Source organism: Gossypium raimondii, chromosome 4, assembly GCF_025698545.1.
Source record: "Gossypium raimondii isolate GPD5lz chromosome 4, ASM2569854v1, whole genome shotgun sequence".
In the NCBI taxonomy this organism is placed as follows: Eukaryota; Viridiplantae; Streptophyta; class Magnoliopsida; order Malvales; family Malvaceae; genus Gossypium; species Gossypium raimondii.
The window spans coordinates 25,882,324-25,897,454 of record NC_068568.1 but is presented as its reverse complement, the minus strand read 5'-3'; the positions used below and the strand labels follow the sequence as shown (position 1 = coordinate 25,897,454).

Sequence of the window (15,131 nt, the reverse complement as noted above, 5' to 3'; positions counted from 1 at the left end):
CGAGTCATCAAAAGACAGTTCTTGCAGACTTTGTCGACTAACACATACTAACCTAGAAGGTTTGATACTTTAACCACAAATTCAGTGGACTCAATAGGTAAACTTTTATTTGACACAAGGTTCGTACACACATACGAATGAGTTAATCAAAGATCAATCAAAGCTGTAACTTTAGTGTCAAAGATAGAAAAAGTACCAGTAATAACATCTGGAGCAAAAGCTTTCTCACACGTACGGATCGCATAGGCTCTAGCTTGTGTTTGTTCCTTGTATCTCACAGCTGATTCCTTAGTCGCACTTCAACTATTATTCATAATTCTAGGGTTCCTTAGAAGTCTCCCTCTCGCAGTTGTATTGCTCGGTTGAACAGTTTGAATTTTTTCTTTTTCAGGTAACTCAGGACAATCCCAAATAAAATGCTCCTACGAACCACATCTGAAACAAGCTCTGTCATTCATCCGACATTTGCCAAAGTGTCATCGTCCACATCATTGAGAATCAGTTCTTTTGGCCTTAACGCTACCAACGCTTCCTACTGATGTAGATTGAGCTTTAGAACTTGTGTGTTGCTTACCATGATCCCTACTAGGATATCCCACTGAAGTAGTTGAACGATTATGGTAATCCTTTGATCTCTTTTGACAATGAATGATATGATTTCCCAGTTGATCTCTTTCTTGAATCTCTGGCTTCAGAATCAGCATTTCTTTTCTCTTTACTAAGCTCCTCGGCTTTGTGTGCTCTATCAACCAAAACAACAAATTCTTTTAGCTCGAGCATTCTAACTAAAAGCTTTATATCTTCATTCAACCCATCTTCAAACTGTTTATACATAGCAACTTCGGTTGGAAAACATTCTCGGGCATACTTACTCAATCTGACAAACTCTTTTTCGTATTCAGATGCTGTCATATGGCCCTGTTTAAGCTCAAGAAATATTTGACTTATATATTTCTTTCTAAATTCGGTTTGAAAGAATTCTCATGTGATCCGCTCTCTCAATACTACAGAAATCAACGTGTTTAACTACTGATATGTTAAATCTTTCAATAATGATACAGCACATTTAAAACACTCGATCGATGAACAAGATAACTCATCAAAGACTTGGATCGTATTTTCTAACCAAAACTCAGCTCTCTCAGGATCATCATCTACTATAGCCCTGAATTCATCAGCCCCATATTTGTGAATTTTATCAACAGGTGGATTACTCGTACGTAAAGGTTCTAAACCTTAAGGAACTACGGGGATCGTTTGGGGAATAGGTGGGGTTAGAGGTCGTTGAGCAGCCATATTTTTTTGAACAAACTCTGTGAACCACTCATTCATCATTTGGAAGAAGGCTTCCTTAGCCTCTCCTCCCTGTCCCTCAAATACAGGCCTAGAACTAGTCGACGCTGCTCCGTGAATGCAGGCTTGCGCATTACTTTCTACATCATCGGAGTTTGCTTGATTGGAATCCATTACTATAAGAAAATATAATTCAAAACATGTCAGGAGTTATCACACTATCAAAGTTTATATAATGGCATGTATATCTAGACTCACGTACACTACGTTTAGCCCGAGAATCGACTAAATTGTAGCTCTAATACCAATAAATGTAACACCCTTAGCCCGTATCCGTCACAAAATTAGGGCTACAGAGCATTACCGAAGCTTAACGTAATACAATGAACAACTTATAACCATAAACAAATCACAAGTTACATCATGGCAACATCAATCAAAAACATTCACACAATCCCTAATACGAGCCCTCGAGGGCCTAAAAAGACATTCGAAATGAATCGGGACTAAATTAAAAACATATGAAATTTTTTATAAAAAGTTAAAATTTTTCAAACTGCAGGGGTCACACGGTCGTGTCCCAGCCCGTGTCTATGCTCATGTAACTCTCTGACTTGGTCACACGACCAAGCCACACGCCCGTGTGCTAGGCCATGTACCCTTCAAAGTAACCTCACACGCCCGTGTGCCAGGCCGTGTGCTAGGCCATGTAACAGCCTGACTTGCAACCCTTTTTCAAGCTAAAGGGGACACACGGCCGTGTCACCTGGCCGTGTGTCACACACGTCTGTGTCTCTGCCCATGTAGACGAAAAATAAGCTATTTTCAACCCATTTTTCTCACCCAAACTCACACCTCATGCAAAAGCCATTTGAACCTATAATCAAGCATTTAAAACACACTTTACATATACATAATCAAGCTTACACAACATAGAAACTTTTCATTCAACCAATATGCCAAAATGGCACCTCAACTTGCACAATCAAATTTACCTAAGGAACTATCCAATTCAATCATCATTTAACTACCAAATGAACAAATTCACTAACACATTTGTCATAATGATTTTATACCAAAAACTCATAAACAACCAATGCAAAATGACCATTCTCAACTAACCTGTACCAAACTAATTTGGCCAAAGATGCTCACTTCCAAATTACCAAAAACTAGCCATTTTCAACATTATGCCACATTCATTCCACACTAACCATTCATTGATACCTTATCATTTCCATCAACCAAGATAACATATATATACAAGCCACACATAATGGCTAAATTCATAAAACAAAACATTTATACATGTCATTATAACCATGACTCAAAATCATCAAAATATACCGATATAACCGATGGATAGTGTGATGAAATCTCCAAAAACTTCCAACTCGAGCGAGCTTTCGATTATCTAAAATCACAAAGGAAAATAACAAGAAGTAAGCATACAATGCTTAGTAAGTTCGTAATTCATAAACAAAGCTTACCATTTCAATTTATAAGCATAAAACAATTTGGTACCGAAATAAATTTTTTGACATCGGATTTGTGGTCCCGAAATCACTAGTTTGATTTCACTGAAAACGGGCTGTTACAAATAGAATACTGATTTGGTACCGATTTTTCAAGCAATACCGATACCATGTAAGAAAATTATTGATACCTTAGTCTCAGTATCGACACCTACGTGATTGTTTTGAATTTTTTTCTAAGTGGTCCTAATGCATGTTTAATTTCTATTTTAAGTTCGATTGATGAATGTTTAGCACATTTAAATGATTCCTGAAATATGTATGACTTGTAATTATTACAAAAGCTAAAATGGAAGATGCTTGCTTATTAGCGAGATCATTTGTAATGAATATGATGTGTGACGGTGGTGTGACATCCTGATATTCAGGCTCAACGACCAAGCCAAGTATATGGTGTTACAAAAGAAATGAAGAAAAATGGTGGAGATTGAAAATTGTTAAGAGATTCAAAAATGAGAGAAATAAGGGTTCTCTTTTTTTTCTTTCTATGACCGGGTACAAGAGAAGAATGGAGAAGATGATATGATTAAGCCTTAAACTCTAAAAATAGCTTAATACGATCTCTAAGAACTTCCCAATAGACCAAAAATAAATTTAATACACTAAAAATGAATTTTCTCGTCAGATGTACGGATAAAGTTTTTGGAAACTCATATGGGGAACCGAAAAATTTTGGGCATTACATTATTGGTGTCGAATACAAGTATCTATGGGTCGAGTCAAGCTGAGGTTTGGTTCCAGAAAAATTTCAAGCCCAGGCTCATTTTTAGGTCGGTCTAATCCGTCCAAAAAGTTAGTTTTACTATTCAAAAAATAAAAATATATTTGTAGTTGATATTTTATATATTTTTATAATTGAATTTAAATTTTAAAAAATATATTATTTAAATTGAATTTGAGCCTATCCGAGACACAAAAATCTTTGTCCAAAGGCGAGCTACCCAACCCTTGGACAAGTCTAGCGGTGAGGTCAATTTAAATTTATGTTTCCCCTTTCAATAATTGGTTACAACTACAATCAATGTTTTTACAAAAATTTCAACATCTATAAATGTAATGTAAAACTTGGTAGTGTTAATGTGTTTTTTATACAATACTGAGATGGGGATGAAGGTGATAGGATTTAAACTGTATCAAACGATGTCTAACAAGAATTTTAAACATCACTCAATACTACATTCTTTAATCATTCTACTATAGTTATTCTAATTCCAATGACACGTGTAAAAATAAATTAATTGAATTCATTATCTATGATTATTGAATATCGTTAAAAAGAAAATATTGTGAAAAAAAAACTAAACTTATTTCAATAAATACTAAAATATTGAAATATAAATTATTTTGAAAGCAAAAATATAAAAACCTTAATGGGTCAACAACCTCTTTGCTTAGTGGCAAAAGTATTACATTGTAGGTACGAGTGATTAGGTTCAATCCCAAACAATCCTATTCCTCATGCTTAATTATAAAAAAAAATAAAAACCTTAATGGACAGGAATGGGTTAATTTTGCGGAATTAAAATTTTCATTAATAAATAATAAGGGTAAACTACACCACAAGTCACTCTAAAATAGCGTTGTTCCTATTTTGGTCACTTTAATTTTTTTTATCAATTTAGTCACTCTAATTAAGATAACTGCTTGAATTGGTCACTGTCGTTAACAAATCTATCAATCCACTAACGAATTGTTGATGTGGTGTAACGCCCTAACCTGATTTGATGAACCAGATCTAGGTGGATCCAGGTGTTAGGTGTCACACCCTAGTATGAATGTAACTTAGTTTTGACTTATATAAATTTCTATTTATGACTTTACAAAATTTCAAACTTCGAATTGAATTACCGAATTTCATGTGATGAATGATTTCAAGCACGATGCAAGATGATTAAATCATAGTGATAACTATGTTTAATTCCAGATCTAACGTAAGTACCTTAAAACACTGAATTTTACCAACATCCATCCATGCTTTGAACACATCGCTTATCATGCTCTGTTTGCATAATAGTCTGTCTCGCCACTCCTTTAGCGAAGCCCGGGCGTTATCCCTCCAAGCGTAATCCCAAATTAGCTTACCTGAAACATAAGGCACAGAAGTAAGTTAATGTGAACTTAAATGAGGCAAACATCAATAACTGAGTCGTATTTGATAATTCCTTTATTCATCTCTTCGTCCTTAACCTTTAACTTAACTCTGGCGAATGAATACCCTTCTAGGATTTTGTTCTTTATACCATAAACGTCATGCCTTATTCTGAGATCATACCTTACTTATTCACCTTTTCGATACATTACTCTCGTTCTTCACCTTGCTTCTTCATGTTTCCTTGACCATTCCCATTTTAAGAGTCCATACTGACAGAGTATCGTTATTATTGCGTATATATTCTAAGCCATCATTTCTTTAGTCATTCACGAAGACCACACACACAAATAGAGATTTCATTTCTTACCTCACCTAACATAGTCCTTACTCAGATTTGTTCTTTAAGTTTAATTGACTCATTCTTTGGATTCGTCACATATTCTGGCGAATACTTTCTTACCTTTCCTTATCTACTCCTTGACTAGAGATCTATTCGCCCAAATGACTACCATTTTTACTTTCATAATTCCTAGGTTGTCAATCCATTGAGACTCATAATTGGTTACACACATAGTTAGTTAATGCCCTTACCAATTTTATGATTTAAATCCTTTCTTGGAATTATGCTTCATGAGCTAACTTATAACTTCCCTATCTACTATCAATCTGTTATCCTTATAGGACCAAAATCTAGTACCCTAGTTTATTGAAGTTCATCGATTCTGAGTCATACAAATCGTACTGATTACACTTACAAGTCTTATTCGTGCCACATCCATTTGACATAGAGTTCGCCACAAGAGATGTTTCTTACTATACGCCATTGAGAGTCCTCTTATTACGTACCATGAGTGCATGCCTTTCAGAGTTCGCCACCAGAGCAATGTTGATAGAGTACGCCACAAGGGTCATCCCCTTTAGAGGTCTCAATAATGACTTTTGTTTCTAAAGTTTACTATGCTTACCGTTCTTTCAGTTTCTGCCATATCTATAGTTTCTTCAGAGTTCGCCACAGAAGCTTTTCTTTCCCACCACGCCATAAAGGCACTTCTTTTCATGATACGCCACAAAGACTTTCCTTTCACATTGCGCCACAATGGTATTTCATTCAAGATTCGCCACAAAGGCGTTCCCATCAGATAGTTGCCACAAAAGCTATTCCTTAGGATGTGCCACGAAAGTGTTCCTTTTCAAAGATCGCCATAAAGGCTTCTATTAAAACCCATTCAAATAACCTTTCCCATCATCTCAAACACAAATAACCTATATACAAGGCCATGCCTGTTAAGGCATTCATGCAGATCTACCCTCTTAGAGCTATAGAACTTACCTCAACACAGAGAAATCACTAATAGAATCTAAGGTTTCATATCCAACTTAAAGAAATGCTTCCGTTAACTTAACCCTGGATCTTAATTTTTAAAGAAAAAGGGAAGAAGATAACTCCCCTTAACCCAACCTGAGTTCTCCCTTTAACTTAACCCAAGTCTTTATTGAAACCTAGTAAACGTCACATCCACACTAAGTTGTCTTATCCAAAATCCACCACTTCCAAGAAACTCACTCGATTATTTCCTTAGCATTTAACTTTTCTAGTTCTCGTTCGGTTAGTTCCTAACCAGCTTACCTTGTAACTTAACTAGCACAGGACCACGGTTACAGGGTGTACTATACCACTGGTGTAAACTTATACCCTCAAAACCATTTTACGTAACCACAATTATATGCCAATAACATAATAATCCGACATGGAACCCTCATTCACTTATATACATATCTAAATTCGTCCACTCTATACACCAAAGGGAGCATTTGGGCGAATGCTACTTCTCTAATAATACTTCTTTAATACTATGCACTAGATCTTATATTTGCCAGAACCAGGGTGTTATATATGCCATTTATTTTTTTACTCTTGACTAAAGTTATGGACCTCTGTGTAATTAGTTCAAAACACTTTTTTTTAGTTTATTTGCAGCATAAGACTAAAGCATGTAAGGTTTCTTTCTTTTTTTTTCTTTCTTCTTGTCATTTATTTCCTGGGGAAAAATAATAGATAAAAAAATAAGGTGTTTTGGATAAATTACAAAGAAGTCTCTAAGTTTATACAAAAGTTAAGAAAATGTCATGTGAACCATCCGTTAATGGGTTAACGAAATTTTTAACGATAGTGACCAATTCAAACAATTATATTAATTAGAGTAATTAAATTAATAAAATTAAAATTAAAATAAACAAAATAATAATGATACTATTTTAGGCTCAAGGATATAGTTTACCAAATAATAATTATAATAAAATTGGGGAAAGGACATACAATAACTAAGAGAACCGAACATCAGTTTTGGGCTAAATTTGCAGAGAAGATGGAAGGCGAAGGGGAAGAGCAGACATCAATATGGAACAAAGAAACTGTACCAAAAGTGATGAAAATAGTGAGCACAAGGCTTGCTCAAAGAGACCTCATCTCTCTCCTCCTTCTCAGCCCTTGGATTCACCGCACTCTCATTTCCTACCCTTCTCTTTGGCTTGTACTTTTCTCATTTCTAAATTCCTTCTTTCTTTGTTAAAATTTTTATTGCTTTTGAAGATCTCACTATTTCTTCTTCTCTTTCAGTCTATTGATCTACGTGAGATGAATAATGCTGGAGATCGACTCATAGCTGCGCTTTCACTGGTTTCTCAATTTCTCATCTTCTTTTACTTTTTAACTTCTGAAATTATACGTTCTGTTTTTTAATCCGTTTAGTATCGGTACGTTGGGTTTATGTTAGCAATTAGATAAAAGGTTATGTATATAAAGTGTTAAAGTAACTCTCCTTTTTTCTTTTCTTTTTTTGCTTTTTTCTTTGTAGCCAAGATACCAGCATGTGAAACAAATAAGCCTTGAATTTGCACAAGATATAGATGATGATCATCTAGAAGTCATTAAGAGCAAGGTAAAATATTGTGCAGTTCTGTTTTGTATTTTTTATATGGTTCCTTTGTTGTTGAAGAATTCAGAAAGGTACAGGCTAGATGATTTATGTTGCAATTGGATGGAATTTATGCCATTGAGATCTTAGAATCAAACCTGATTTCAAATTATAGTGTTATGCTCTGAATGGATTCATAGATGTAAAAGGCTGTTGGATATTTCTGGATCCTATTAGTAGTTCACTTCACTTATAGTTATCTTGCTTATGAAGTGTGGTTAATTGTTCTATTATCTCCTGAATTTTTTTTTATAATATTTTAAGAATTTCAGTGTTTGGGATCTCTTCAAGACCTTGAGTCTTTAAATCTGAATGGCTGCCAAAAGATATCTGACAAAGGAATTGAAGCTATAACCAGTTGTTGTCTTAAATTGAAGGTTTTTTCTATTTATTGGAATGTAAGGTATTTTCAGATTTCCCTTGTTTAGTACAGATATATTCTGACTTGTGTTCTTATAAGCAATATTTCATTAATTTATAATTCTAATGCATCTTTTCATGGAACTGAACTTCAGGGCCGCTGATGAAGGTGTGAAGCATCTGGTGAAGAACTGCAAATATATAGTTGATTTGAACTTTAGTGGCTGTAAGGTATTTGATGACACTGATGTAGATTCTACTTATTTTTCTACAATATAAACATCAATCCAATGAGGGGGACAGAGATTTGACTCAGCTTATGTTACACCTTTGTTTTGTATGTCCTACAAGGCCTATTGCCTGAGGGTTGCAATACAGTCGGTTTAAGTTACACTAAGGATGATTCTATTGAATGAACTGGAGAAATTCCTAGGGATAAAGTTTGTGAAACCTTGTCTTCCTAAAATAGATTTTGGGACGAATTTGAAGTGTCAATGGGGGTCCGAGGGAAAAAGATGCAGTTAGGAAAGTTGAGGGATGAAATGATTTATATGCAAAAAGAGAAAAATTGCATTATTGTTCATTGAAAGAGTGATTGGAGATTTAGGTGTTCTGGGTATCAAGAGAATGGGGAAAAAGCATATTCAACTGGAGGCTGCACTAAAGATACCATGGCCTATGATTTTATGGATCATATTAGAGTGGATAATGAAGAGAGATTGCATACATCCATTTGAATGTCGGTGCAGAATAATGCGTTTTTGTTTTAGTTGATTTGAATATCCAAACATGATTATTTGCAAACTTGGTTTTCACCAAAAAAAAGTTGTTAGTTTGCATATTACCTGGTTTATTGTGCAAGGGGTTTGGTTCACTACTTTACTGTGAAACTTTTATCAATTTGGTTTCATCCATTTAAATAGTTTATGGTTTGCACATTCTTGTCACTATTCAGTTGTGCAAGTCAATGTATGGTATCCTTTTTTTATTTTCTTTGAATGAAGTACTTTGATGTGGCAATTACAGCATTTATCAGACAAAAGTTTGCAATTAGTAGCTGACAATTACCCCGAGCTGGAGTCTTTGAATCTGACGAGGTATGTTAATCTTCTTGGCTTAGTTTTTACTGGGTGTTGTTCATTATTATTTACTAATGTCTGGTGTGATATCGGCTTTTACATATCTTATATACTCTGCTGCTACTTTTTCAGTTATAGTTCAGCAATTGTTTTTTTAATGTAGGGACTAGATGATAAATGTCAGTAGTTAACATGGGAGTTCAACTCTCACAAAAGAAATTGACACTTCACTCTGTTGATGTTGTTTTCACTTCGTTTTTGAAGATTGTTATGGAATACTTCTTGTTTTTATACCTGTTGGGGATGCTTGTGTCTTATTATTATCTGGTTCCAGGTGTGTCAAGATGACAGATAGTGGCTTGCAACAAGTATTTGTCAAGTGCTCCTTTCTCCAAAGTTTAAATCTTTACGCACTCTCCAGGTATGCTATAATGTCCTCCCACGGTAGTCTTTGGGTATTTTTCTTTACAGGCTTGAGATTCCTAACTTGTGTCACTTTATTTCATTGCTTGTGCAGCTTCACAGATGAAGCTTACAAGAAGATATCTGTTCTATCTCATCTAAAATTCCTAGATTTATGTGGTGCCCAGGTAAAAACTAAGGTTTCTGAAAATTTTTCAACAGAATGAAGTTTGTAGAAATGGATACTACTAATGAAATATTTGATCACCAGAATCTCTCGGATGACGGACTTTCCTGTATAGCTAAATGCAAGAAACTTGTGTCTCTCAATTTAACATGGTTAGTGAATCGTCTCCTATACAAATCTGTATTCTAATCTGATACAATGTAAAAGCCAGGGGGTCTTGTTTCTTTCTTTTAATAGGTGTGTACGAGTCACTGATGTAGGGGTCATAGATATTGCTGAAAGTTGCACATCCCTTGAATTTCTCAGGTAAATCTTGAGCGAAATATTGTTTAATTTGTAAGGACCATTACAAGTATTTTGTGTCTGCAAATATTGTTATCATTATTATTTTAAACTCTGCATGGCGATACCTCTCTCCTCTTAATGTCACTAAAATTAGATGCCTACTAATAATTTCAACTTTCTTTGATAATAGCATGAAATAATCAGTTCTACGATATAATAAGTTGACAAGCTGAGAAAAAGCCATTTCTCCATACTCTTTTTTGTTGTCATTTGGCTGAATAAATTATAGGGAAGCATGTAGATATGAGAATGGTTAAATTTATAAGCACATGAGCATCTGATGCTGATATGTAGATGATCCGAAAGTCGCCCTTTAGCCTATAAATTCTTCTCAATTAAAAGTTTTTATCTGATGTGTTGCAGTTTGTTTGGGATAGTTGGGGTAACTGACAAGTGCCTTGAGGCCCTTTCCAAGTCGTGCGCAAATACGATGACGACTCTTGATGTTAATGGATGTATTGGTATTAAGGTAAACAACTTTTCTGTCTATAAAGCATTCTGTTTGTCCTCTGCTTATTTATAGGAAAGTTATTACAGTTATTTTCTAATCAAGAATCTTTATTGTTGTAATCCTATCAAAGATGAACTCCCTTGCTTTTAGATATTGTTCTACTCTCAAGATGTGTTTGGTCGAGGAATTTTAAATTTTTGAAGATTTTTAAAACGGCAATCACTTTAAAATGCTAGTATTTCTAATTATTGTGTTTGAATAAATATTTTTTAGAAAATTTTGGGCTATTGGAATTTCATAAACTAAAAGAAAATAATTATAAAGAAGAATAATGATATTATAAATAATATAAAACATATGTAATATGGATATAACTAGATTTGTAAAATATATAAATATCTTTTATAATATAAAATATATATATAAAAGATGTATATTGGAAATTTGGAATTAAATAAAGATGATACTTTGAAGTTTAAGTGTTTTTTTATAGTTGGACCATGTGTATTAAAGGAAAAAAGATTATGAGAAACTTTGAAAACCACCACTTCCGGTGTGATTCGCATATTCAATTCCCCTTTTGAATATTTTTACAAATTTTGAAATTCTTCATTATTTTTATCCAAACAAGTAAATTCATTTTTGAAAATTTAAAAATCTTGATAGAAATTAAAATCCTCTTCCAAACCTCTCATTCAAACACACTCTTAGGTAGATGAATATACCCGTGTTGCTCTAACTTATTTTTCTTGGAAGTACCCATGTCAAACATATCTGGAAATGAGGTTGGGGATATGACCCATACATGAAAAACTTAGCAAAAATTGGACATATCTGTGTTGGACATATACCAGTATCTGATACTCCAACCGTATCTGAGTAACATAAAAATATACCCCATTTGGAATGGTATTGCTCAAATGTGAAGGCACAACAGAACATGCACTATTGGAAACTACTATATTACGGGGTGCTCAAATGTGTGTCCATGCCTGCAGTACTCAAACCCCACAGTAGATAGCTATTTGTACATGATGGCACTTTTGAGAAGCTGCAACATTTCCTTCCTACGTAAACTACAAAGTTTGCTAATAATTTCTGTCAAATTCTTTTGCTAAATGTATGTTGATATTGGTTGCAGAGACGGAGCCGCGATGATTTACTTAAGTTGTTCCCATATCTGAGATGCTTCAAAGTGCATAGCTGATCTGATGGTATGCTAAGTTTGCAAGAGTAACATCAAAATGATGATGCATTCTTCAAAGGGGGGGAGGGGGGGATTATGTAGCATAGGCCTCTGGTATTAAATAGAGAATTAATCGCATTGCCTTGTTGTAGACATGTAAATTAATTATAATGATGACAGTAGAACTGCTTTTACTGGAGTGAGGCCTCAATTGAATTTAGGAATAGGAAAGGAAAAATGACAAATTTTCTGAACCTTTACCCAAGTCTGTTGCTGCATTTTAATTTCTACATGAATTGTATCTGACTGCCTGTGATTCACATTTGACAGTACTCATCAATGGAAATACTTTTGTTTACAGTTTTAATGGCTCAGTTGTTATTTGCGTTGCATATATTCCCCCAGGGCACAACTCAAGTCTTGTTATATATATTTTGCGATTTGGGAGAATCTAACATTCCCATAAACATACTTAAATTTATTGGTTAAATTATTTTATTAGTCATTGTACTTTGTGAAAGTTATAAAATTAGTCCTTGTACTTTAATTTGATCAGTTTTAATTTATATATTTTCCAATTTGTTCAATTTTAATTTTGTACTTTTGAAATGAGTTATCAAACTTTTGTATCCATGAGACCTACTCATCATTGCGCATGAAAATAAACAATGACAAATAAAGTAAACTTATTATGAAATGTATATACGTGTATATCAAATGTATAATATGGATCATTGTCTCTAATTCATTACTGAATACTTTATAATAAAATTTATATGATTATCTCAATATATCTGCAAGGCTTTATACTATCATATCTAATTTCATCATTGAGATTCAAAACATAGCATCATTATTATCTCAAACACATTTTCATAATGTGTCAATTCGCAAATCTATAATAGTACTCAATGTCTTATAATCCATTTCTTTAGTGATTTGTTATGAATCATCATTCGATTTGCAACTCATATATGTGTTGAGAATTAATTCAAAGTAGTGGGTTGCTTAGTTGACCAATTATCTCAGTAAAATCTTTGTTAGTTCCAGATTTTCAGTTTAATTGAATAAGTTATTAGCTATTTTTGTGTTGAGGTAGTTTCTTTGTAAGCCTATAAATAAAGGCATTGATGCTTTGTTTTATCATTTCAGTGTTCATCAATAATAGAATAACTTTCATGCATATTGTAATTGTCTCTTTCACATTTCCTTCTTCGATAAATTTGGCATCGGAGCAAGGTTCAATCTTTTAGGCAATTGAGTGAAAGTTAGGTTTGGATCCACTGGGTATTTGAGAGAAATACCTTTTTGGGTATTTGGGAAACACAAGAGAAGAGATGTGTGTTCTTGGAATGGCATCAGCTGATTTTTCTTCCTCTCAACCACTCATACCCATTTTCAATGGTGAGAAATGTGAGTGGTGGAGCATCAAGGTGAAGACATTACTCAGATCAAAAAAGCTATGGGACTTGGTGGAGTACGGGTTCGCTGACATACTTGAACCTGATGAAGAAGAAGAAGAAAAGAGATTGAAAGCAACCAAGAAAAACGATGCTAAGGAATTGTTCATTATCCAGCAAGCGGTTCATGACTCTATTTTCTCACGAATTGCTGCAGTAACCACATTGAATGAAGCATGGTCAATTTTGCAGGAAGAGTATCAAGGTGATTCAAAGGTTATAATGGTGAAATTGCAATCACTACGATGTGATTTTGAAACCTTGATGATGAAGAATGGTGAATCAGTTGCTGATTTTTTGTCACGAACAAGCACAATAGTCAGCCAATTGCACTCTTACGGCGAAAAAATTTCAAATGAGATAATTGTAGCACAAGTTTTCCGAAGCTTGACAATAAAATTTGATCATGTTGTGGCTGCTATAGAAGAATCCAAAGATCTGCCAGTTCTCTTCGTTGATGAACTGATGGGGTCCCTTTAATCTCATGAGGCGAAAATTAGCAAATCAGCAAAAAAGAGCGAAGAGCAGGCATTTCAAGTGAAGGAGACATTCACAAATCAAAGCGAGAATGACAGTTCAACAAACAATAATTGAGGAAAAGGAGGATTTTGTGGTGGTCGTGGGTTATGGTAGAGGCAGAGGAAGGAATAATGGACAGAGGCAATACAATGAGCAAGGTAGCATAAAATATGGCATACAATGTTATCATTGCAACAGATATGGGCATATAAAAGCTAATTGTTGGTATAAGGATCAAAAAATTAACTTTGCAGCAGAAAGTGATGAGGAAAACAAGCTTTTTATGGCTTGTATTGATGCTAACCATAAGCCAAGTGATTTGTGGTTTGTGGACAGCGGCTATTCGAATCATATGACAAGCACCAAATCCTTGTTCAAGGTGCTTGATGAGTCACAAAAGATAAAGGTGCAGCTTGGGAACAAAAGGGAGATGCAAGTTGAAGGAAAAGGCACGGTGAAATTTTTTACTAGCCATGGAGAAGGAAAAATTTTGGACAATGTTCAATTTGTTCCTGATTTAAGATACAATTTATTGAGTGTTGGACAACTAATGGCTGGTGGATATTCTGTCATATTTGATGATGATGCATGTATCATCAAAAACAAAAAGTCAAGCAAACAAGTCCATGTCCACATGACTCCAAACAAGATGTTTCCGTTGGATGTTTCAAACATGGAGAACTTTGTTCTTGCTGCAAGTGCAAAGGATGACTCGAAGCTATGGCATTTGAGGTATGGACATCTCAATATTAAAGGCCTAAAATTGCTAAGTGATAAAAGTATGGTTCTTGGACTACCAAAAATTGGCTCTCTTGATTTATGTGAGGGGTGCATTTATGGAAAGCAAACTAGGAAGCCATTTCCTGTTGGAAAAGCATGGAGAGCTACTGAATGTTTAGAATTAATTCATGCTGATCTATGTGGTCCTATGCAAACCGAGTCCTTGGATGGGAGCCGTTACTTCTTATTGTTCACTGATGATTATAGCCGCATGAGTTGGGTGTATTTTCTAGAAAACAAGTCAAAAACTTAGGAAAAGTTCCAAAAATTCAAGGCTATGGTGGAGAACCAAAGCGACTGCCATATCAAAGTTCTTCACACGGATCGAGGAGGAGAGTTCATGTCCAAAGAGTTCAATCTATTTTGTGAAGACAACGGCATCCGTAGGGAGTTAACAATTTCCCTACATTCCAGAGCAGAACGGTGTCGCTGAGCAGAAGAACCAAACTGTTGTGGAAATGGCGAGA

At 34.6% G+C, this 15,131-nt stretch overlaps 1 protein-coding gene across 1 annotated transcript; it reads left to right on the top strand.

Annotated features, from left to right (window-relative positions):
• Positions 1 to 7,225: 7,225 nt before the first annotated feature.
• LOC105766560 (F-box protein At3g58530) lies at positions 7,226 to 12,272 on the top strand. Its single transcript, XM_012586052.2, has 12 exons — positions 7,226 to 7,451; positions 7,538 to 7,597; positions 7,776 to 7,859; positions 8,168 to 8,298; positions 8,411 to 8,486; positions 9,282 to 9,352; positions 9,669 to 9,755; positions 9,852 to 9,924; positions 10,008 to 10,075; positions 10,161 to 10,229; positions 10,632 to 10,737; positions 11,861 to 12,272. The coding sequence occupies exons 1-12, from the start codon at positions 7,287 to 7,289 to the stop codon at positions 11,924 to 11,926; spliced, it is 1,056 nt and encodes a 351-aa protein (XP_012441506.1). The 5' UTR covers positions 7,226 to 7,286; the 3' UTR covers positions 11,927 to 12,272.
• The last annotated feature ends 2,859 nt before the right edge of the window (positions 12,273 to 15,131 follow it).

Coding starts and splice junctions, on each gene's coding strand:
- LOC105766560 (XM_012586052.2), top strand. CDS start 7,287: ATGGAAGGCGAAGGGGAAGAGCAGACATCAATATGGAACAAAGAAACT. Junction 7,860..8,167: donor TAGAAGTCATTAAGAGCAAG/GTAAAATATTGT, acceptor TAAGAATTTCAG/TGTTTGGGATCTCTTCAAGA. Junction 10,230..10,631: donor ACATCCCTTGAATTTCTCAG/GTAAATCTTGAG, acceptor GATGTGTTGCAG/TTTGTTTGGGATAGTTGGGG.